Source organism: Nothoprocta perdicaria, unplaced genomic scaffold, assembly GCF_003342845.1.
Source record: "Nothoprocta perdicaria isolate Ctin4 unplaced genomic scaffold, notPer1 scaffold_170, whole genome shotgun sequence".
Classification (NCBI taxonomy): domain Eukaryota; kingdom Metazoa; phylum Chordata; class Aves; order Tinamiformes; family Tinamidae; genus Nothoprocta; species Nothoprocta perdicaria.
Window position 1 is genome coordinate 358,235 of NW_020454872.1, and position 20,775 is coordinate 379,009.

Below are 20,775 nucleotides of genomic sequence, written 5' to 3' on the forward strand. Positions count from 1 at the left end.
GACGCAGAGCAGAGCAGTCGCACCCAGCCAAAATAATAATAAGGGCACTTGGGGATCTGAACTTAGGGACGAAGGGGGAAGGGGACGCCCTGCAAATAATTAAAAATACGTATCTGCCGTCCGAGCCCCATCCAGATCAAAGGGTACGTACGTGGGAGAGACGAACTGGACCGAAGAGCTCTGTCCGTGCTCCTTCTGCGCAGTCCTCAGCCCTGCGCTCGCTGCGGAGCGCCGCAGAATAGAAGGTTCCAGAAATTTCCCTTCCGTTAACCCTTTCGGTGTCTGCCCACTCTCCCTCCCCGCGGGATTAAGCGCGCCGTATCTCCAGCATCGTCAACGGGCGAAGCTCCCCACGGCGATGGAGCCCGGATGGGCTCCCGCGAGCGGTGCTGGCCGGTGGCAGGAGCCCCGTGCCCAGGGTTGGCGTCACTCCTCTTGCCTCAGCCCTCTCCCCTGCTGCCTCTCTCCCCTCTTGCTGCAGCAGGGCTGTTGCTGGTAGACCTATCGACGGAGCTTGCTCTCTCGCTCTCTCTCCGAGCTCTGTGACGCAGCTCTAAATTCTCCAGCCTGCTCCCTGTGTTATACCGGCGGAACTGCAGCTTTCCAGGGAGCCCGTGCCAGCAGTGCCAGGGCCAGGCACGCCGAGGGAGAAGTCGCTCCCGCGCGCTGCACCTTCTTCTCCCTCCCTTTCTTTTTTTCCCCTGTCGTTGTTATGTTCCTCACCTCTGTTTCTGTGCTTCCTTCCAAGCCTGTCAGCGTCGCATCTCCTTCTCTGCTTCTGAGTCACGCTGCTGGGTTAACTCTTTTAGGATTGGTAGTCAGCAATACAAATCCCCAGCAAGCGCAGCTGAAACCACAGCCAGCTTTGTGGTGGTTTCTGTTTTTAAAACAACCAAAGCAACTCTTCTCGGCTCTAGAAAACAAACATGCACACTCACACACATGCGCGCGCACATGCACGCACTCTCTAGTGTTAGTGCTTTTTAATTAACTGTTTCACTGACAGGAACTACTCTTTGGTGTGGGAAAAGCAAATATTTCAGGCCCGCGTGCTCCTCGATGTGCCTGCAGCACGTGCAGCCGCAAAGGAAGTGCTTTTGTGAGCAAACTGCAGGCCTGTGGGCATGAAAGTGTGAAACGGCTGCTGGAGCCGGGTGGCCCCGCGACGTTGGCCTCGGGACAGCGAGCTCCGCGGGCTCCTGCCACCCAGCAGATGCAGCGTGTGGAGCCGGTCGCAGGAAGTGCTGGCAAGCTGCAGGCCCTTGCTAGTCCCAGCAGCCTCTGTAAGTGTTAGCACACGCACAGGTTCACAGTGCTGTCTGTAGGCAGGAGCACTAACTGCGTCCCTGGAGCCCCCAGAATCCAATAATCTCTGTCCAAGAAAGTTCACCAAACAGCTATGTCATTCAGCCCATAATCAGGCAAGAGAAATATTGCAGAGGAGCCGCTTTCTCCTTGCCTCCATGCCCACAAGAAGTCCACTGCATTAAGCAATGCAGCCAGCCTCAACGCTAGGCAAACGAGTCAGCACTCTCTAGGCTTGTATCCTCAAAACTGGGAAACGTGGAGGAGGATCAGTGATAGATACAGCATCTGGGAACCAAGAGAAGCTAGGGGGAAGCCAGCACGATACGAGGGAGCTCATGCGTCAGTCTGCACGTACGAGAGAAGGGAGAGGGACAGGCCATTGGGAAAGGAGAGAAGCCAGAGATGCCACCATCACCCGCATATATCTGCCATTTTAATTCTGGACTTCAGTGCTGGCTGTGAGCTTTGGGTTTTTCTCTAGAACCAAAGCTGAATTAGCCACTTTTTTTTTTTTTTTTTTTTTTAAATCTTCACAGTGTCTGAAGAGCTTGAGCTATTTTGGGTTTTGTCTACTATACTGAAAATGACACCTGTTACACACAGACACAAATGAGAAGAATGGCAGGCTCCACTCAGTGTCTCAGATAGGATTTTTCAGAAAAGGAAAAAAGTGTCCCGCGAGCCGTGCCTCTTGGAGAGCAGCTCGGGGTGCTCGTGGGCAGAGAATGACCCTTGTAAACGGAGCAGCCACCGGTACAGGGAATGTAGAAGGTTTCCTCTAACTGATGCAGGGGGGATGGAACTCCATGCAGCCCAAGGTAGCAGTGCCTCCCGTCAGCTGAATGCCACAAGACCTGTTTTCTCATGCACTGAGACCCACAGAGATTAAACCCTTCCATACATGCCGTGTGGCCAAAGCCACAAGCATGAAGTGCTTGAGTTAATGAAGGTAAAATCGTGCGAGTGCTACGGCTACTCAGATGAGTCAGAGCTGATACTCTAAAGCAGGCTGGGCTTTTAGGGGATATTACACAGTCTGGGTTGCTCTTGCCTACCCCTGAGTTAACCTCGCAAGCTCCATCAGCAGTGCGGCTGTGATGGGCTTTTCCAATTCCTTGTTCTTCCCATCAGTATGTTACGGCTTTACAACATACCAGGAATGTGCCAGCACTCACAGCAGCCAGGCCTAGACGGGGACCTTTAAGACCCACCACGGATCTGGACTTAAGCCTGTTTCAGGGTAGAAGAAGAGCTTCAGAAATGGGACAGTTGACTAATTCTTTTAGCACGCAGTGATGTTATCAGTGTTGTGACAGGAAAATAAAATGGAGCTTTGATTATTTCTCACTAGGTATTTTTGCTTGCTTTCAGGAGTAAATATTGGCAGTAGGAGTGTCACCAGTGCCAAGCATGCCAAACAGTACCTAGAGTTGCATCTTCAGGGCTCATTTGCAACTCCCACGTTATTTTCTATTATCAACACCACAGTGACCCTCGCAGTAGTGACACGGAGTTCCGGCTGTCTAAATCTCATGAATGTTGTCGAAAAAGTTACTGGGATGGCGGGTGATAAAATACCCTTGGCCACCCACTAAGGAGGATGCCCGGAGTGTTCCTGCTGGCGCCGCACAGACCTGCCGCTGGCGCCGGTGCCGGCTCGGATGCCACGGGCCGCACCTTCCATCTGACTGCAGGAAACGCCGGCTGGTGGAATCAGGGCATGTTCCTGATTAGCTGAACGGGTAAGATCTAATCCAAAGGCCTCGACGATGCCAAACAGATTCCTGCCCAAGACTCAGCAAGTCCGTGCAGCTGTGCACGTGGGTAACCCCTCGACCTCAGGATCCATGGAAATGACATCTCGGCACATGACCTTGGGCAGCAGATGGGCAGAAACTGAAGCAGCAAAGAATCAGGTAAAGATAGGCAGGGGGATGTTGATGAGGACGCTTAGCACTCTCTTCCTCAATTTACAACCCCAAAACTCCAGAAAGCTGCTTTAAAATGCTAAGCAGTATTTTTTAAAAAATGCTGCTATGGAATACTACTTCTAAATCTGTTTTTCAATTTGTGAAATTTGCCAAAGCTGCTGCTTTCTCGCAAAATACAACTCCAGTGAACTGATGATTTCCAACTAAAATAAATTTCAGCATAGAACTCCCAACCAACTCCATTCAAGAAGTAGCAGCATATACACTTGGCACAATCGCCTGCCTCCTAGGACTATTTCCCCTAGCCTTCACTAATCAGAAGGTGATTAGTTTTTAAGATTTTCTATTAATTTGACAGCTGGAATACTGAGCAAATTGTGCTTCTTAAAAAAAATCCTCCTTAATTATTTGCTCTAGTGAAACAATTGTCTACATTGATGGCGACTAAAGAATAATGCTGCTAGTTGTTACCTAGGGGAATTGGCAAGTTTTTAATGGGTGCCTATTTAAAATGGTATTAAGACAGTTTTGCAGGAGAGGCTAAATAATCTGCCGCAGATCACATATGGAATCAGTATTAAAGCTGATACTGAAATTTGGGAGTTCCCTGCTCCCAGATTTTACTCAAGCTGTGCCTCTTGCTTAATTATAGTCCTTACTGCAAAAAAAAAAAATCCCCCCACTCAGTGAATTTAACTGTCATTTGAAATAGAAGCTGCCTGAACAGTGTGGCTTGTAGAGGAAATTGATAGGAAGTTATTTAGGGGAGGTTCTGTCATAAAACAAAAGCAGAAGCAAAACTTTGAAATCTTCCTTCTTTTTTCACAGATCTGGACAGTGATGCACACAAATGCTTCTCAGCACCAAAATGCTGCACCAACCATCACTAATCAGGGAGATTTCCAGGGAACAGGAGCCTGGCAACCCCCCAGTTAGGATATTTACTTCCACAGCTTCCAGAGTCCGTGAAGGAGTGTTTTAAATGGCACACAGTGCTTTACCCTCGGCTCAGTATTGTTCAGCTCTTACGTTTTCTCCCTCCTCCACCCCCATGTTCATCTATAGTGGCTGGTTCACGGAAAGCAGAGGGAAGAGCTGATGTTGCGATCAAGAGACTGCAAAGCTAGAGAAGGGGGTGAATTCCCACTAGCTGTCAGGAAGAGCTGCGTATTAGTCAGATTTACATAAAACGCTCGTATTCTTCCTTGTGCAGGTTGGGCCAGGCCGTAGAGCAGGCACTGCAGTGGAAACCTGCAGGTGAGAACCTGGCCGTTGCTTTGAAAGGCTGCAGACCTGGAATTTATTCCATGGAGTCATAGAAACTCCCAGCTGGAAGAGCTAAGATGCTTTTCAAAGAGGTGGCACCACATTAGCATGCAAGCGTCTTCAAAGCAGAGCTTATACCCCATGTCGAAGCTGCGTTCAGGATATTTAGCAGGCTCAAATGACAGCACTGCTTATATCCCTTGCTACCTTGCAGCATTTCTAGCCAGCACAGCATAGGAAATAGCAGGAATTTGGCTTGTTGGCCCCCGCATCCCTGTGCTGCTCTGCTTTCTATGGGAAAGGGAGAAGGGGGCAGAGAGACTCCGTGAGCGGGAGGTTTTGCGACATTCCAAATCTAAGGAGCCAACAGTGCTGAGACAAAAGTAATTATTTCAGCTATTAGCTGCTAAGAATAGAGCCCGCGGGGGTGCTCTGCATGGCTGAGGTGCCCTGACAGCGCGGCTGGAGGTAGCGCGGATTGCAGTGGCAGCACAGAAATAGCCAGGCTCCGTGCTCAGCACTGCGAGGCTTCGTGAGTCACCAAAATACATGGGCGGAGAGGAGCAAGAGGTGAGGGTAGAGGAAAACAGCCCCACACGTTGGGCAGGACATGGCTCCAGGCTGTGCTTTTTACAGGACGGGACATAGCGGGGAAGTGATATGCTGAGAAATGCTCTTTTTTTTCCCCAAAGGAAGCTCCTGGGCGGGAGGAACGGGCGCTCCAGCACCTGCAGCTCGTCCTTGGGCTTTCCCTGCCGCCAGCACAGCGTGCGCGGGCCTCGGGGCACAGCTCCTCTGCCCACGCTGAGGCACAAATAGGGGCCTGGAACCAGCCCCTTCCACCCTGCCAAGGAGGAACCAGCCTCACATTCCCTCCTTCAAGGTGAGTGACCTTTCCACATCCCGCCAGCGCATGGAGACCAGCACCAAGAGCCAGGCTGGTTCCGTGCTGCTCCGGAGGCGCTCGGCCCCGCACCTTTCACGAGTGTTTGCAAAAGCTGAGCTTTTCCCAGGCAGCTGTTGGGGAAAAATCCCTGCTCAAGGCAACCAAGAGGTGGCCTTCCTTGGACTCAGTCCAGTTGTGTTGCACTAACAGATAATCATACTTTAATAATACTAAAGTTGCATTTAGAAATACATTAAAAATGGTAGCCATGTGACGAGTAGGTATTTAAATACAAGATTAGTAAATAACAGCTGTCTGTCTAAATCTTTAACATGTTTTCCTGGTGCTGTTTAAGAGAAATCCTAATGGTATCACTCCATGTTTTTAATCAATATAGCTTTTAAGGGTGATTCCCCTTTTGTGCTGTTCGTGTTGCTCGTGGTACAATATATTTCTAATCCAGGACTAGGCTTCCAAAGTACACAGTACAATGAATAATGTAAAAAAGTGTGCAACTTTTTTTATTCAGACGCAGTTTTGTATTTCTCTAGTGCTGGATTTTCCAGCTGGATTCCCATTATACATGAAAAATAAAGAGTTATTTAAAAAAAGAAAAGAAAAAAAAATGTACCAAAACAATAGTAATAAATAAAAACCCTAGCAAGCTGATGTTTTTTAAAAAAATCCTATCATTCTGGGGCGCGACTGCACAACGACTCAAGCTAGATAGATTTAAACAACAACTCAGCTGGAGCATGGACAGGGCACCAGACAGCCTGCTAAAAATAGATTAATCCTAATTACAGCCACACTTCTACTTTTTCAAGGTTTCCTGTTTCGCTTGCGGTGACAAAGGCCCTGGATGGAGTGGGGGGGATTGGTGGCACGGTGGCAGGCGGGGGCTGCCCTCATTGCAGGCCCTGGATGGGACACAGTGACAGCCCCGTCGCTGCCCCGGGGCTCACGTAACGGGGAAACAACCAAACCAAACCACTGGGGAACAAAAGGTTCAGATAATATGTGATTTTTCTAGTTTAGTGTTTTTAAAATAGCAACTTGCAGGCATTCTGAACCACCTAAAACACTTGGAGAATCACTGCAGCATTATTTTACTTGCAGCTCATGAGAAAATACTTCATTTTACTTTTTTTTTTTCTGATATTCCTTGCACTGAGATGAAAATCTGGGATTAGAGTCGCGCTTTTTTACATTTTCCATTACATGAGGAAGACGCAGCTGGGCTAGTTGGGCTGCTCCAGGTCACGGGTGCTCACCCAGGATGCAGGAAGTTTCTCCGCGAAGCCCTGGTCTCATTTCCATAGCGGCCGGTCCTGCAGCTCTTGGTCTCCCGCATCCATCCATCGTTGTCACCGAGTTTTGGGCTATTCCAAAGTCCACGTTTGTCAGTCCCCAAGTTTCCACCCTGGACAAGACAATTTCCCATAAAAAATTTCACCAAACCTTGTATGGCAAAGCAATATTTTCTATTCTTCAGGAAATGAGATGGAGCAAAATAGTTCCCTCAGATTTTAAGCAGGGATATACATGATTCTGGCCAGGGATGAACTGTCCTTGATGCCACACTGGCCTCTGCATCTCAGCTGAGGCTTCTAGCTGCTTCTAAAAATAAATAATTATAAGCTAGTATCTTTTTAAAATACTTTTACGAGAAAGGGAGCAAGAGGAACCTCCTTTCTCAGCTGTTTTCTCCCCAAACTATCAAGCATTTTTTGTAAACTCTTTCCCAACATTCTGGTCAGTTGTCATCTCCAGCCTTTCGTAAAACAAGGGCACAGCAGGATGATATTTAGGAAGGATATTTTGTGCTTCCATAAAAGCTTCCATTGGAGGACAACAAATGATTTCTAAAATCCAAGCTAGCAAAATGAAAATTAATCTAAAAAATGCTTTTCATAGCTTCATTATTTTTTAATAGTTCAAAATCTAAATTAGATTTAGAACTATTCTGACAAATTTTAATGGAAAACTTCTCTTTGTTATTAAAAAAAAGTGTCATTTTTGCAAGGTATTTTTGGTTTTGTTATCAGAGCAACTGATTAGTCATATTAGTCGACTGTAGTTATTTTCTTCCCTTTCCAGAATGGGAAACCTGTGTTTTGAATGGTTCCCTTTATGAATTCCCAATTGGGAAAGCAGAAAGCAAAACATTAAACAGCAATCTGAAAAGCCAGATGCAAGTGCTCGCAGCTTCGCTCGTGCTCCTGCCAAGGGCTGCTCTTCAGAGCAAAACAAAGCGGCTCCTCTCGGCCCTGCCTGCCGGGGATCGGCTTTCCCTCGGCGGGAGGACGGACACCTGAGGACCTGCTAAGAAATGCAAGGATTGCCTCCAAGGCCGCCCGCTGCTGCCTTCGGCAGCCCGCGTTTCTCCCCTCCAACAGGATGATTTTACCGTGGCTAACGAGGATGCTGATGGCCAGGCTGCCGGGTCCTCCTTTTCCGTGCAGATTTTGCAAACAGAACGTAACAACCAGGCCCCCGGCTCCAAACCGAGCTGCGGGATTTAGCTCCAGACCTGCTGCTTCCTATGGAGGGCCGGCAGCGCGGAGCCGCCGGCGCTTACGTAAGGTGTGAGCGTTTCGGCACACGGATAGCGAGGCGCGGAGCAGAGGCGGCCTCGCGGGGCCGGTCCCTGCAGCGGGATCCTTCCCGCAGCGGGATCCTTGCCGCGGCCCCGCTCGCGCCTGGATTCCTGCTTGGGAAGCGGCGGCGGGTTGAGCTCCGGAGGCCGCGCCGCCGGGGACGCGGCGCTCGCTGCCCCCGGGGTCCCCGCGGCCTCAGGTGTGCGCGGAGCGGCGCGGGCGCCGCATGCGACACTGTCCCCCGCTGACCCCGGATCCCCGCGCGTAACCATGGCAACCCCAATTCTGCGCGGGGAGGGGGGTTATTGCAGCGGCTCCGCGTTGGCATCGGCGGCGGGGAGAGCGCGGGCGCCGCGGGGCCCCGAGCGCTGCTGGCGCTCCCGAGCCCCCGGGACACGCGCGGGCAGCGGGAGGAGGCCAGGGAGCAGCTCAAGGGAAAGGACCGGGAAAAAAGCTTGGAAACAGCCTCCCGCGGGGCGGGAGAACCCGGGATCCTTTCGTTCCTCGCTGCCATTTCTTTGCAATGAACCTCAGGCAGCAAAATGCAGTATAAAAACGGTGTGATCGAGCCCATGTGGGACTTTCGGAGGGAAGGAAGCGGAGCCACAGCGGGAGCTGATGTCCCCGGGATAGATGCCCCTGTGCGGGACGCACTGCGGGGCCCTTCCTGGGCAGTTACTGCTCCTCAGGAGAACAAGGTTGGGATTTGGTCCAACCTCCCCCTTCAGAAAGACGTCACCTGACCCCTGTGATGCTCCACAACACCAAGGAGAAAATAGAAAAGGAAAGGAAAGCTGCCCAGCCGCCTTGCCGCGCTTCACCCAGCGAGACCCGCACAGAGGAGCCAAAACCAGAGCCCTAACAGGTTGTCTTCACAAAGCCAATAAAGACAAGGTAAGACAAAGGCATACGTAGATCTTCAGTAACAGAAAATGAGGCAATTCTAAAATTACTGAGTAGATTATAAAGATGTCAGACCACTGCAGAGGAACAGGATCGCAGAAGCGGTGTCAGCAGGGACACACAGGTTGGTTTGGGAGGACCTGCCACCTTCCGATATCCTGTGGGGAAAAGTGGCTTTCCATCTCTATGGAAACTTTATTCTTAAAAGCACTTTTAATGCAATTTCTTTTCTGCTCTTGCAGCCTCTCTGCCAGTTTTAGAACTGAGCAGTGCCAGCTCCAGAAGAGACGCCGCGCCTGGGGCTGCAAGGGCGAGCAGAGATCCTGTCCCTCCTCGGAGGTATCGGGGCTCTCATCGCTGAGCTCCCCGTGTGCTCAATGATGGCCAGGCCAAAGCGAATTCCCTGCGGGAGCCTGGAAAAGGCACTGGCATCGCCCCGGGCTCTCCTCGCAGTTACTCCTAGCAGACGGGCCATGGATCCCCATGGATGCATTCCAGAGAGCGCTGGCTAGCAATGGTAATATCATTTTAGGTAATTATCCATGCTGGTTTGTTGCTCTTAGCATCAAGACACCTTTTAGTGTCTTCTCTTTATGAATGGTATATTAAAAAGAATTTACAGGATAATTTGTAGTATTATAAAACTTAACTCTAGTTTAACAGAGCAGTAACAGAGCAGATCCTGACTGCAAGGCCTCGCTCACGTGGACCAGGATCTCTGGTCCAAGAACTGCAGGATACTTTGCTAGCAGCAGATAGTGCAGGTAAGAAAGGCAAATGGGCAGCGTATGGAAACAAGTCTGTGCAAAAGAAAGTTAAGCCTCTTAAATATTAACGTTCCAAAAATAAACACTTGTTTATATAATGATTGGGTCACCGCTGCAGAACACAGGAGTTTGCAGCATTGTACCAAAAAAGGCACTGCGAAATTCAGACCTCGTCTTTCCTAAAGGGCACTGAGCAGACTGGGAAGCGCCACTTCCCACCCCCGGGGCTTTGGGCCCTTTGGTTTCCTCTGGGGCTCCAGGGATACCCACACCAAGGTTCCAAGCACTTGCTTTGGAAACTAACCCTGCAACTGAGTCTTGATCTTTTCTGCCCATTAAAACATCCATTGGGGTAGAGAGGGGATGGAAAAGCAAGATTGCTGGCACCAAGGTAACAAATGTGCGTGCAAAACAGAATAATTTGCTGGAACTTCTAAGCTGCAGAGTATCTAGAAAGCCTTTTGCCAGGTTACTAGACACACCTTTATTTATTATTTTTGTAAAGAAAAGAGCACAGAGGAACTTAATCCAAACTAAATATTTAAGCAAATAGCAATTAACTAACAAGGATCAATGGCAAACAGCCCTAGCGCTGGGCGGAACTGGGACTCCCAAGGCCATTCAGCTGCCTGAGGGGAAAAGCAAGTTTATTGGGCAAACTTTGCCTCAGCCGCCTCGCTACAGCAGCAGTCTGCAAACAGAAACTGCACCGTAGATTCGGAGCGAGAGAGGGAAAAGGAGCAAGGGCAGGAGCACTGCCTGGAAGCTGGGAAGCTTCATGGAGCCCTGGAACAAGCAGGCGGGAGCAGGAGGGTGCAGGGCAGGTGCTGAGCCCGCAGGATCCCCGGGGAAGGAGCGCGGCGTGGCTGGCCCTGGTGCCACCCGAACCCGCTCCCTGTCACCGGGATGATTTAACCCCGCGGTCGCCCCTGCGAGACGCAGCCCGTCCCCATCCGCGCCCGCCGGGCACTGCGGGAGCCCCGGAGGCCGCTGCATCCTCCTCCTCCTCCTCCTCCTCGTTCGGCGCCTCTCCGCGCGCACCCCGCGCCCGGAGGATGCGCCGAGCCCCGCGCCGCGCGGCGGGAAGCGGCTCCCGGGCCGGGGCTCCCGGGGCTCCCGGGGCTCCCGGGGCCGCGCGCGGGGCTCCGCGTCCCGCCGCCCTCCCGTTACCTGCGCGGCGGCTCCGGGCGCGGGGCCCCGCGCTCCCCGCGCTCCCGGTGGCCGCGGCGGGTGCCGCGCGGCGGGGCGGAGCGCGGACTACAAGTCCCAGGAGGCAGCGAGGGGCCCTGCGCCGCCGCGGCCGCGTCTCCCGTCCCTGCGCGGCGCCCGGGTCGCGCAGCCCCGCGCGAGTCCTGCCCCGCGGCCCCGGCGGCCGCTCCCGTGTGCAGCGACCGCCGCAAAAAGCGGCCGAGGAGCCGCGCGGTTCTGCGGGTCGCGCTCGTGCCCGCGGGGCTCGCCTTGCAGCCGCCCCCGTGCGACAGCCCCCGCGCCCTCCAGGGCCTTATTGCCGCCTGCTCGCAGGGGACAGGGGCCGAGCGTCCCCGCTCCGCGTGTGGAAACGAGGATTAAGTGTTTTGCTGAGAGGCCGTGGGAACACTGCGCTGCCTCCAAGGCTCCTCGCGCCGCAGGGCCGGGGCACCCAGAGCAAAGCCGCAGCTCCCTGTCTGGCACCCTGCAAATCCCCCAAAGATGCCAGGTCACGGCCTGGGGACATGCGTGGATCTTCCGGGAATGCCCTGAGAGGCAGAGGCTGCAAGCTGGGCGCCGGAGCGAGCGCCGCGGGGATAATCCCAGCCAGGAGGTCAAGGGGCTGCGGCGGCTCCTGCGTCACCGGCGCCTCCAGGCCACTGTGTCCCCTTGGAACGTGCGGCCTCTGAGCGAGGCTGCCTGCGAGTGCCACGATAAATTTAGCAAGAAATCCTTGTGCGGGTCACACACACGAAAACAGAACACAACAAACCAAAAAGCAATGAAGAAAAGCAGCTGTGGGGGGCAGAACTGGGGAGAAATGGGAACAGCCTGGGCTGGCGTTGCCCTTTCAGCATCAGGGCTGCAAAGCAGGACTCAAGAGCCCTTCCTTACTGGAAAAGGCAGGAGGGATCTGCAGGGACTTTAGGTGGTGCTTCCTCCTCTGGCCTTCATAGCCCAGGGATTCCTCAGTACAAAACCAGGCAGTTCTAATGAAGTTGAGCAAGAAAACATTGCAAGGAAAGGAGCAAGCACTTTTTCTCTTCCTTGCCCAGCAGCCCTGGTCCCCAAATTTGCACTCCTTCGTCCTTTTAAACTGCTATCAAAAAAAAAAAAAAAAAAAAAAAAAAAAAAACCATAGAAATAGCATTAGTGGTGCAGAGTCCCTCATGAGACTGTGAGAAGGTTCCTTAGGAGAGTCGGAAGGTTCCTTAGGAAAGTCAGAATATTGTGCAGACCCCTTGGCCCGTGAGTTCCATTGAGCCAATGGAAAAAAAGGAAAAGAGTTTTCTGGATGATTTCCCCTTAATAAGCTATTAAGAACTTGTACGGCTAATTAAACTATTAATTAGACATCTTATCATTCCTCAGCACGCTCGCACGTTGCCAAAGCAGCGCTAAGCCTTCGGGGCAAGTGGAAGATAAGAGAGGAAGGAAGATGCAAACAAGGAGATTAAAAACAAAACCACAAGTAACAAAAACCCAACTCTAGCAAATAAATAAGGCAGGGTAATGTACTGCCATTTACAGGAATAAAAAAGATAGAGCCTGAAGGTAAATTTATTTGGTGAAGGCCCTTGGGGCAGCTTATGCATCTTGTGCAAGACAACAGAAACACGCTCTGAAGCTTCCCGAGCCCCTTTTCTGCAGCTAGGGGGAGAAACCAGAACTAGTCTCCTTTATTTCTTTTCTTTTCCCCAACAAAACAGGTTTCTATGAGAAAACTGAGAGAAAATTGTTGGTTTCTTTTTCCCAAGAAGAAAAGCATGTCAGCTTTTCACCAGGAAAAAAAAACCAAGCACGTAATTTCCTCATAGAATCATAGAATCCCTAAGGTTGGAAGGGACCTTCCGACTCGTCCCCCCACTGGATTGGAAGGTAAACTGATCCCAGATGTCTGAGCCTGGAGCCCCGGCTCGCCCATGTCACCGTTCCTGGAGCACGGAGCTGCGTTGCAGTTCCTCTGTTGTCGCCTTTCCGTTTGTCTCGAGGGAAAGTTATTTGCATTTACTGCAAATCAAAGCACCAGCAAATGAAATGAATGTGAAGGCTAAGATTAAAGGCAGAATTAAAACACCTGTGAAGCGCCTGTAATGCAAATAGTTGTAAATATGCTGTAAATATCCATTTTTTTCCCCTTAGGATGGAAAAACTCCAAACAAATGTTATTCCCTTTGTTTGGAAGGCAGAGATGGAAATAGCCCATCACTTCAGGCAGTGATGCACTCCATGCTCCTTCTCCCATTGCTCCCCTCAAGGTTTCAGCAGCAATCCCCATTGAACCTGGGCATCTCTGCCTTCTTTTTGCTCTGATTAAAAAGCTCACACGGTCTCAGAGCAGATGGTGCAGCAAATATTGTGCAGCTCCCACACAAATTTGGGAGAAGGAGGCCTTTAGCAAGCAGATGGGAAGTGGAGTGATGGAAACTTCATTTCAGATGTTCGCTGCTCTGCGAATAGGAGCCTGGAGGCCCCTGGCCGCATTTCCCTTTTCCCAATGCAGTTTTTGGGAATGCGCTGCCACATGCGGGATAACGTGGAGCATCAGGACCGCTTGGTTCGGGATAACAGGGAGCACAAGGACTGCGTGGTTCGGCTTGGGACCTGGAGCAGCAGCCGCTGCAGGAACACCAGCTCCAGAGGGAAGTGCCCGGTGCCCTAGCAGAGCACAGCCAGCAGGTAGCAGCATTGCTCTGGAGATAGAGATGTGTATTTTTATTGCATTTTTAGTTATTTATATACATCCCAGGCTGCTTCTGCCGTGGTTGCAAAGCCACGCAGAAGCCTTGGTGAACTGCAGCCCAGAAGGTCCTCTCCAGTCGGCCACCGGGTGCCGTGACATGTGCTGGGGATTAGGCACGTACCTGTTAGCCCTAAGACCAATTGCATTTCTGCATTCTCTAAACTAAATTGCAGCGAGCAGGGGGCTGTGCATCCATAGAGGAAGTATTTTTATGATTTTTTTTTTGAAGAAAAAAACCCTTTGAAGGCACCAGGTAGAACACCAGTGTCATCCCGGGGCTGCTGCGGGAGCCATCCCGCGGCTCGAGCAGGATTCACCCTCCTGGCGCGGGAGGCTGCACATTCCCAGGAGCCTCCCAAGCCCGCAGGGATGGGGTATTCACGGGTACGAAGCCTTGCCCCCAGTTTTGAACCCTCCTGGAGGCACCAGCATTGGCCTGTGTTGCTCATTTGCTTCTGAACCGCATCCGGCTTCAGGTTGGAATGTGTGGTTATTTATGTGTACCAAAAGAGATAATAATAATAATAATAATAATAATAATAATAATAATAATAATAATAATAATAATAATAAACAGAAGATGCAGAGCAGAGATGACCTGGTCGTCTCCAGCCCATCATGTGCTGACACGAGGCTCCCACCAGCCCAGCTGTCCCTTTTCCTCCCGTCTTGTCCCTGCTCGGCCGCTCCGGTGCAGGGAGAGCTCCTGTTTTGCCGGCGCCGTTGGCTGTAACCCCGTTGTGCCGGGCTGGCATCGGGCCCTCCACAATCCCTGCACCTGATGTGGGACCAGAGCTCCGGGCTCCGGTGGCACCGGGGAGAGAGAGGAGCAGCTGCCAAATGAAGCCAAAAAAACGAAAAGGAAGCAGCCCAAACCCCTCAAAACGCACACTGTGCTCTGCTCCGTTCACTCCAGGAGCTTCCTGCAGTCGGGACAGAATCCCTGCCTTTACCTCGGGGCAGGACCCTGCCTTGCTCTCGGTGGGAGCGCGTTCCCGCGGGAGCATCCGCGCCCGGAGCCGGAGGCGCCGTGTTCACCCAGCAGAAAGGTGGGCAGCAGCCTCGGCACCCCCAAACGAGGCCCAATAGCTGGACGTGTCCGCGGCTTCTGCCAGAGCGGTCCTGGTTTTTGCTGTTGGAAGACAGGGAAAAGGCGCAGAGAACAAGGCGCAGCCTTTAGTCATCGCGTTTCTGTTGCAAAACACCGGCTCGGAGAGGCGTTGTCCTCCCGTCGCGCTGGCACGACGCTCGTCCCGGGGGGATAACTGGCCGTTGTTCCAAGAACACAGCAGAGGAGGCGATTTTTAATGCTGTTTTTTTTTTCTTTTCTTTTTTTTTTTCCAGTGGAACTTATTTACAGTTAGGTTTGAAGTAGTAATTTGCACAACGAAGAACCTAAAACCCTGGGACCCCCCCCAGGTGCCCCTGGCACCGTGCGCCAGAGCCAGGCGGTGTGGGTGGGATGAGCCCTTCGCCCCTCCAAATCCAAGGGGATGTGGGACCATCCCGGCACCCCTGTGCAAAACCCCTGGAGCCTCCGCATCCCACCTGGGATCTTCCCGGGCTTGGGACACCTCTACCAGCAGCAGCGCAGGGCAGAGGTGGGACTTGCTCCTGCTCCAAGGCTTCCTGTGCTGGGAAGAGGGGAAAATCCCTCTGTTTCCATGTGCCCACTGCAGAATGCGGAGGGAAGAGCATCCCTAGCAGAGCTAGGGGCTCTCTCTCGCACATGGGAACCTTCTTCTCATTCAGATGGGGGTCCCTGGCGCCTTTTCCCCCCAAATCCCAGCCACCAGACATTGCACGTGCATCCCATCCCACACGGATGATCCGTTACCCGCTCTGCCTTGTCAAACACCGTCTTGAGTCCCCGAGATGAAGAGACCAGGGAAGAGTTTTTACTGTCAAACAACCCCCTGCGTACTGGGAGGATTAAAAAATAAGAGTTCAAGGTCTATTCACATTCCAACCTTCAATTCCACATGGACAGTTTTACATACAGCTGCAGGAGAGTCTACAGGAGCTAAACACTAAAAAAAGACATAAAGTACAAAAAGGGGCAGCAAACACTTGACATCCTTAAGGAAGACAAAAAAATCTGCTCTTAAATGTAAAGACTAGGCTAAAACCAACTTTTATATGTAAAATTCCCTGAAACCTGAGAGGGTTTTGTCATTGTAACCTTAACTACTGCAACCAGCCCAACTTGCAGCCCGTGGTCGCTCGGACCGAGGTCTCCGCTGGCTTCACGGTTGCTCCTCGTGCCCTTTTGGCGTGGGAGCCGGGGGGACACGGTGACGCGGGGCTCTGGTTCTGGGGCTCTGGGCTGCTGCCCAAGTCCCTGCCCGGAGCAGAGCAGCTCCGCGAGTCCGTGCGCGTCCTGCCCCGGGGCTGCTGGCGCCTTCACATGGCGGTGTCGGCCAGGCCGTGCGCCGGGGCCGAGCAGCCGTTCGGCGAGGCCGCCTGCCCCGTGCCGTTCTCCTGCGCGCCGCCGCGCGCGCTGCCCTTCTCGGGGCGCTCCGCGGGCTCCTGCGACGCCGTCGTGGCCATCGTGTTGCCCTGGCTGTCGCTCTCCGGGTAATAGGGGTCTTCTCCCTGCGCGGGGCGTGAAGCAAAGGCAGCGTTAGCGAGGGCAGGGCCCTGCGTGCGGACCCTGCATCCCGCTCCCCGCGGCACGGAGGGACCCGAGCCGGGCTGCGGGGCAGGGAGCCTGGCCAGAAACTCCCTCCTCTCCTTCCCTCCGGCTGGAAAGAGAAGACGTCAGGCTCTGCAAGCCAAGCCCGCAGCGCCTCCCGCTCTGGCCACACAAGGATCCCTGCGGAATGGGAGCCATGGGGTTTCCTTCCTGCTCCTCCCGCCCGGAGGAGCTGCAAGGGGGAGGTCAGGCGCAGAGCTGGTACCTGCAGCCAGACCCGTGTGCGGCTCCCGGGGGAGCTGGGAGGAGGATGGAGAGCGGGACCAGAGCAGCCACCTCGGTCTCCGGCACAGAGCGGCTGCCGGCGCCTTCCCTGAGCCCTGGCGCTGGCAGAGGGACACGTGTGTCACCTAGAAACTGGCTCTGGTCGCCCCATCTTTGACCCATGTGCCTAAATTCGCATTTATGGGGATTGGCTGAGGGCTTCAGGGCATTGAAGCTCTTCCCCGAGCAGAGCGGTGCGTGTCCCGCTGCGACCCGTGCCCGGAGGAGGACGCGGCTTCCCCTGCTCCGCACTCACATCCCTGCAAGCCGCAAGTGAGAAGTCGCCCTCCGGGCTCACTTCGAGCAAAGCGGAAATAGGAGAATGTCTTCTTCTTTCTTTCGTGATATATTTTATTAATCATTATTAATTGAGGGGAGAAATAACCTTTGTTACAGCATCGGTACAAGTCAGACACACAACCCATCCTTAAATGCTCTAAACGAGACCTTGAAGCCACTTTTAGTGCCCAATTCCCAAGGTTTCAGTGTCCCTGCAGGGCTCTTGCTGCATGAACTCTTACTGCTGAGCAGAGGTAAGTGCTAGAGCTACAATAACGGAGAGGAAGGGGCAGTTTTCCCAAGGGAGCAATGAATAAAGAGCTAATTTGGGAAGGCAAGAGCCGTTTCCTCCCGCCTGGGTTGACCCAGGCTCCTGTCGGCCCTGCTTGCCTTTCCTGGCCAACCCCTCCTGCTGCACCTCACACGGACACGGACACGGATGTGGGTCCGGCCGTGGATCCGCAGCGCCCGCGCGCTCGGCCCGGCCTCCTGCGCCCTACGTGCTGCTTTGCCACCTGTAAGCACTAACCAGCCTCTCTGCCGCGGGGCTCCAGCTCCGCCGCCTCATCAGGAAGTAGCCGGCCAAGCCCAGGAACGCCAGCAGGAGCCCGGACGTCACCAGGGCGATCAGCGTCTTCCGAGAAAAGTCCTGGTGGCTCCTCACGCTGCCCCGCTTCAGGGATTTGATTCCAAGCTGCGAAAGGGAAACAGAGAGCGGAGCCAAGAGGCTCGCAAACAGGAAAGGCGAGCGCGCCCGGAGCACGCAGCCTGGAGAGGAGAAGCTTGTTGATATCCGTGGGGTACTTGGGAGATAAGGAGTGCCAAAGACATACTACGAGTTGTTGTTGGGGACCTCATGCTTTTGCTTTAGAGAAATAGGATTTTTCAGTAACCATTTCAGCCACATCAGTGGCTGGAGATCTCCACCCAGGCCACCCCAGCAAGGAGCTCCAAGAGCTTACCTTCTCCCAGTGGGATTTGTGGAGCACATCCGTGGTGGGATCTGCAATGGCTGCAAGAGGAAAGGCATGTTATGGAGCGTCAGCGCTGCTCCGAGCCTGCAGCACTTGCAAGAGCCCACAAGAAGGAGCTGTGGATACCGAGGGAAGCATCCCTGTGGACTCCAAGGGAAACATCCCTGTGGATTCCAAGGGAAGCATCCCTTGGGACGCGGCTGAGGTTCCGTGTCCCGCATCCCTGCCCCGTGCCCATCGCGCACCCCTCGGTCCCTCGCGGCCGCCGCGGGGCCGGCGCCGCTGACCTGCTTCTCCGGGCAGGACGAGGAGCAGACAGTCCCGCTCCACCTCGGAGGCGGCCAGCTGGATCCGGCAGGGCGAGGGGACGCGGCGGGCGCCCTGCTCGCATATCGCGCTCCACAGCTCGGCGCCCTTGGTGGCTAGGAAGTGTTTCTGCAGGGAGTGCAAGGAGGAACCGTCAGAGCAGCCAGCCCCGCTCGTTCCCCATCCCCATTACAGCGGAGCTGCTTCTGCGCTGTGCACAAACCCGTCCCGTTCGGGGGCTTGTCCGCACGGTGCCCAAGCAGCAGCACGTAGCAAAATAAGCCCTGGATGGGGCTGATCCCACCCGCTCAAATCCCAGCTCATGGCTGCTTTGTGCCCAGTATCTTCACCCAGCGACTGTGATGCTGCTCTTTGTTTCTCCACTTGAGGAGGATAAATGAAAGGATGATATTATTAGCATAAATGTCATTTAAACAGAGCTAAATTTAGCACCTGAATTGCCCAGGCCAGTCCCTGCAATTTTTGGAATGAAAGAGCAGCCTGCGAAGCCCCTATTGTTCCAGCATCCCAGGCAGGGCTGGGAAAGGAGGGAAATAACAAAGCAAAGTTGGCTTTCCTGTTTAGGAAATGTCTTTGGTGTTTTTGCTAGGTTGCTGATCAAAGGCTGGGGGGAAAATAATACAAATTTCTGACATTTTGAGCTAAGCTCAAAATGGGGCGGGAGAGGAAGAGAAGAGCTGCAGCCTCTCCCTGCAGCCTGCGACAGGATGGTCCTGCTCCCAGCTTGGCCTTTCCAACAGATCCAGGCTTGGGGACAGGGCCCGCGTGGCCCAAACAGGGAAGGAGCTTCCCTGGCCAGGCCTTGGGGCTGCTCTTGGGTGACCAGGACCCCCCTGTCCCCTCGGGGTCCCACAGCCCCTGCCTGGTGCGCAGCATCCTGCAGAGCCTGCCCTTTCCCAGCTGGAATTATCTCCATATCGCGCGCTAATCATCACATACTCTTAGCGTACAAAAATGCAGAAACCCGTCCACGAGAGAACAACAAATAAATCATTTTCAGCTGTTTCTGCAGCGCTTGGCTTGGCCTTAGGAAGGCCAAGATGGAACAAGAGCCCCAAGCGTGTGTTTTCCTCTCTCCGCTGTGGAAAGAACTCGTTTGCGTGTCAGAGTTTCCCTTTGCAATTAGCGGCGCTGGGTGCCAGCTCATTGCTCATTTGCTTTGGGAAAAGGCAGCAGGAAGGAGAGAGGCGCGAAGTCCCTCCTGTCTGTGGCTGCTCCGCTCTCTTATCTGCTCCCCGGCCCCTCCTCGGCCTCCTGCTCGGGCCGAGCTGCTGCTTCCCCTGGGACCATTAGCTCCATAAGGAGAGGCCCACGGGGGACAAAAACAGGGCACAAATGCTGCAGTTCCACTCGATTCACACGGCGGGAGGTTACGTGGTCAGGCTGATACGTTCTGTGTATTAAATATGCACTCAGTGCATATCTACGCATTGAATTAATGCAATATTGCATGCAATGCAATGCACATTCATACAGATGTGCATGTGGCACCTGCAGGATGTCCCCGGGACAAGGGGACGTTGCCACTAGATGGCACCTGGGATCCGAGTCACTGATTCCCACCGGAGTCTGGCCATGAAATTCTTGCTAAACTGCCGCCTCCATAGACATGAACAAGCCTAAGTGCTATTTAATGGGCGATTTATGGAGAGAAGGCAAGTAAGAATTCTGCCTTCCTGGGTGGTCTCAACCTGGCTGAATTAAATTAATCATCGTCATTGGGCATTACCAAGGCTGCTGTCCCCCAGGTCCCAACGCATCCGGCCGCAAGCACTGAAGCTCTGTGTGTGCCGGCACACGGCAGAGTCTCCTGCTCTTACAAATATTTAATTTGGGATGTAAAAGACCCCAAATCCAGGGGATTCCCTGGAGGCCCCTCAGGACATGGATCTCCCACCCTTTCCCTTTAAAGCAGCTCCTTGTTGCAGCCGCTTCTCTTTCCTATGGCAGCTGGCTGGGCGAGGAAAGACCGAGCCGTTCCCAGCAGGGAAGAGGAAGAAAAACAACCGAGGAGGTTTCCTGCCCAACACGCTGCAAGATGCAGCAGCAGCTAAACCCCCCGGCCGAGCCGCGAGAAGGGGAGGTTTGCTGTGCTGCGGAGGGCTGTTTTTCTCCCGGGAGGCTCCCATCCCGCGTGGTATGCTCCTAGCCGGGCCGCGCTCCCTTCACGACCTCCCCATGTCCCCCGGCGCCTCGGGATGCTCCGACTCACACACGTGTTGGCCTCCTGGAGCTGCAGGCAGGTGCCCTCGGGCTCTCGCACGTCTTTGACCTCGTGGCAGGTGATGGCCTGCAAGGCGAGGGGGACATCAGAGACGGGCAGAGCGGCCCGCGCGGCCCCCGGGCGCTGCCCTCACCTCCGAGCTGGCGTCCGCTCCGCCGCCGGCCAGCGTGGTGGCACCGGGCTGGGACGGGGCGCCAGAGCTGCTCGGCGCTGCCTTGGTCCCCTCACTGCTCCCTGCGATGGTCCCCGCGGTCGTCCCCACGGTTGTCCCCGCGGTCGTCCCCGCGGTCGTCCCCACGGAGGTGCCGCCCGGGCTCGGTGTCACCGCCGGGGACGAGGTGCCGGCGGCCGCCTCCTCGTCGGTGCCGTGCGGGGAGCCGTGGCCGGGCCGGGCGCTGGTCCCGGCCGTGCGCAGCCCCG

General features: G+C 54.0%; 1 protein-coding gene and 1 long non-coding RNA gene across 2 annotated transcripts in view; one reads left to right on the top strand and one right to left on the bottom strand.

Annotated features, from left to right (window-relative positions):
• Nucleotides 1-3,097: 3,097 nt before the first annotated feature.
• Nucleotides 3,098-4,143, top strand: LOC112944650. Its single transcript, XR_003248809.1, has 2 exons — nt 3,098-3,224; nt 4,068-4,143. It is a non-coding gene; the product is annotated as an uncharacterized LOC112944650 (long non-coding RNA).
• Nucleotides 4,144-15,995: 11,852 nt separating this feature from the next.
• Nucleotides 15,996-20,775, bottom strand: part of CD34 (CD34 molecule) — a 7,540-nt gene continuing 2,760 nt past the window's right edge. Inside the window, exons 3-8 of the mRNA XM_026036046.1 lie at nt 20,489-20,589; nt 20,344-20,421; nt 18,092-18,239; nt 17,793-17,842; nt 17,360-17,524; nt 15,996-16,187 (exon numbers count right to left, since the gene is read on the bottom strand). Of these exons, the coding sequence (XP_025891831.1) occupies nt 15,996-16,187; nt 17,360-17,524; nt 17,793-17,842; nt 18,092-18,239; nt 20,344-20,421; nt 20,489-20,589 (734 nt within the window). The remainder of the gene's footprint in view (nt 16,188-17,359; nt 17,525-17,792; nt 17,843-18,091; nt 18,240-20,343; nt 20,422-20,488; nt 20,590-20,775) is intronic.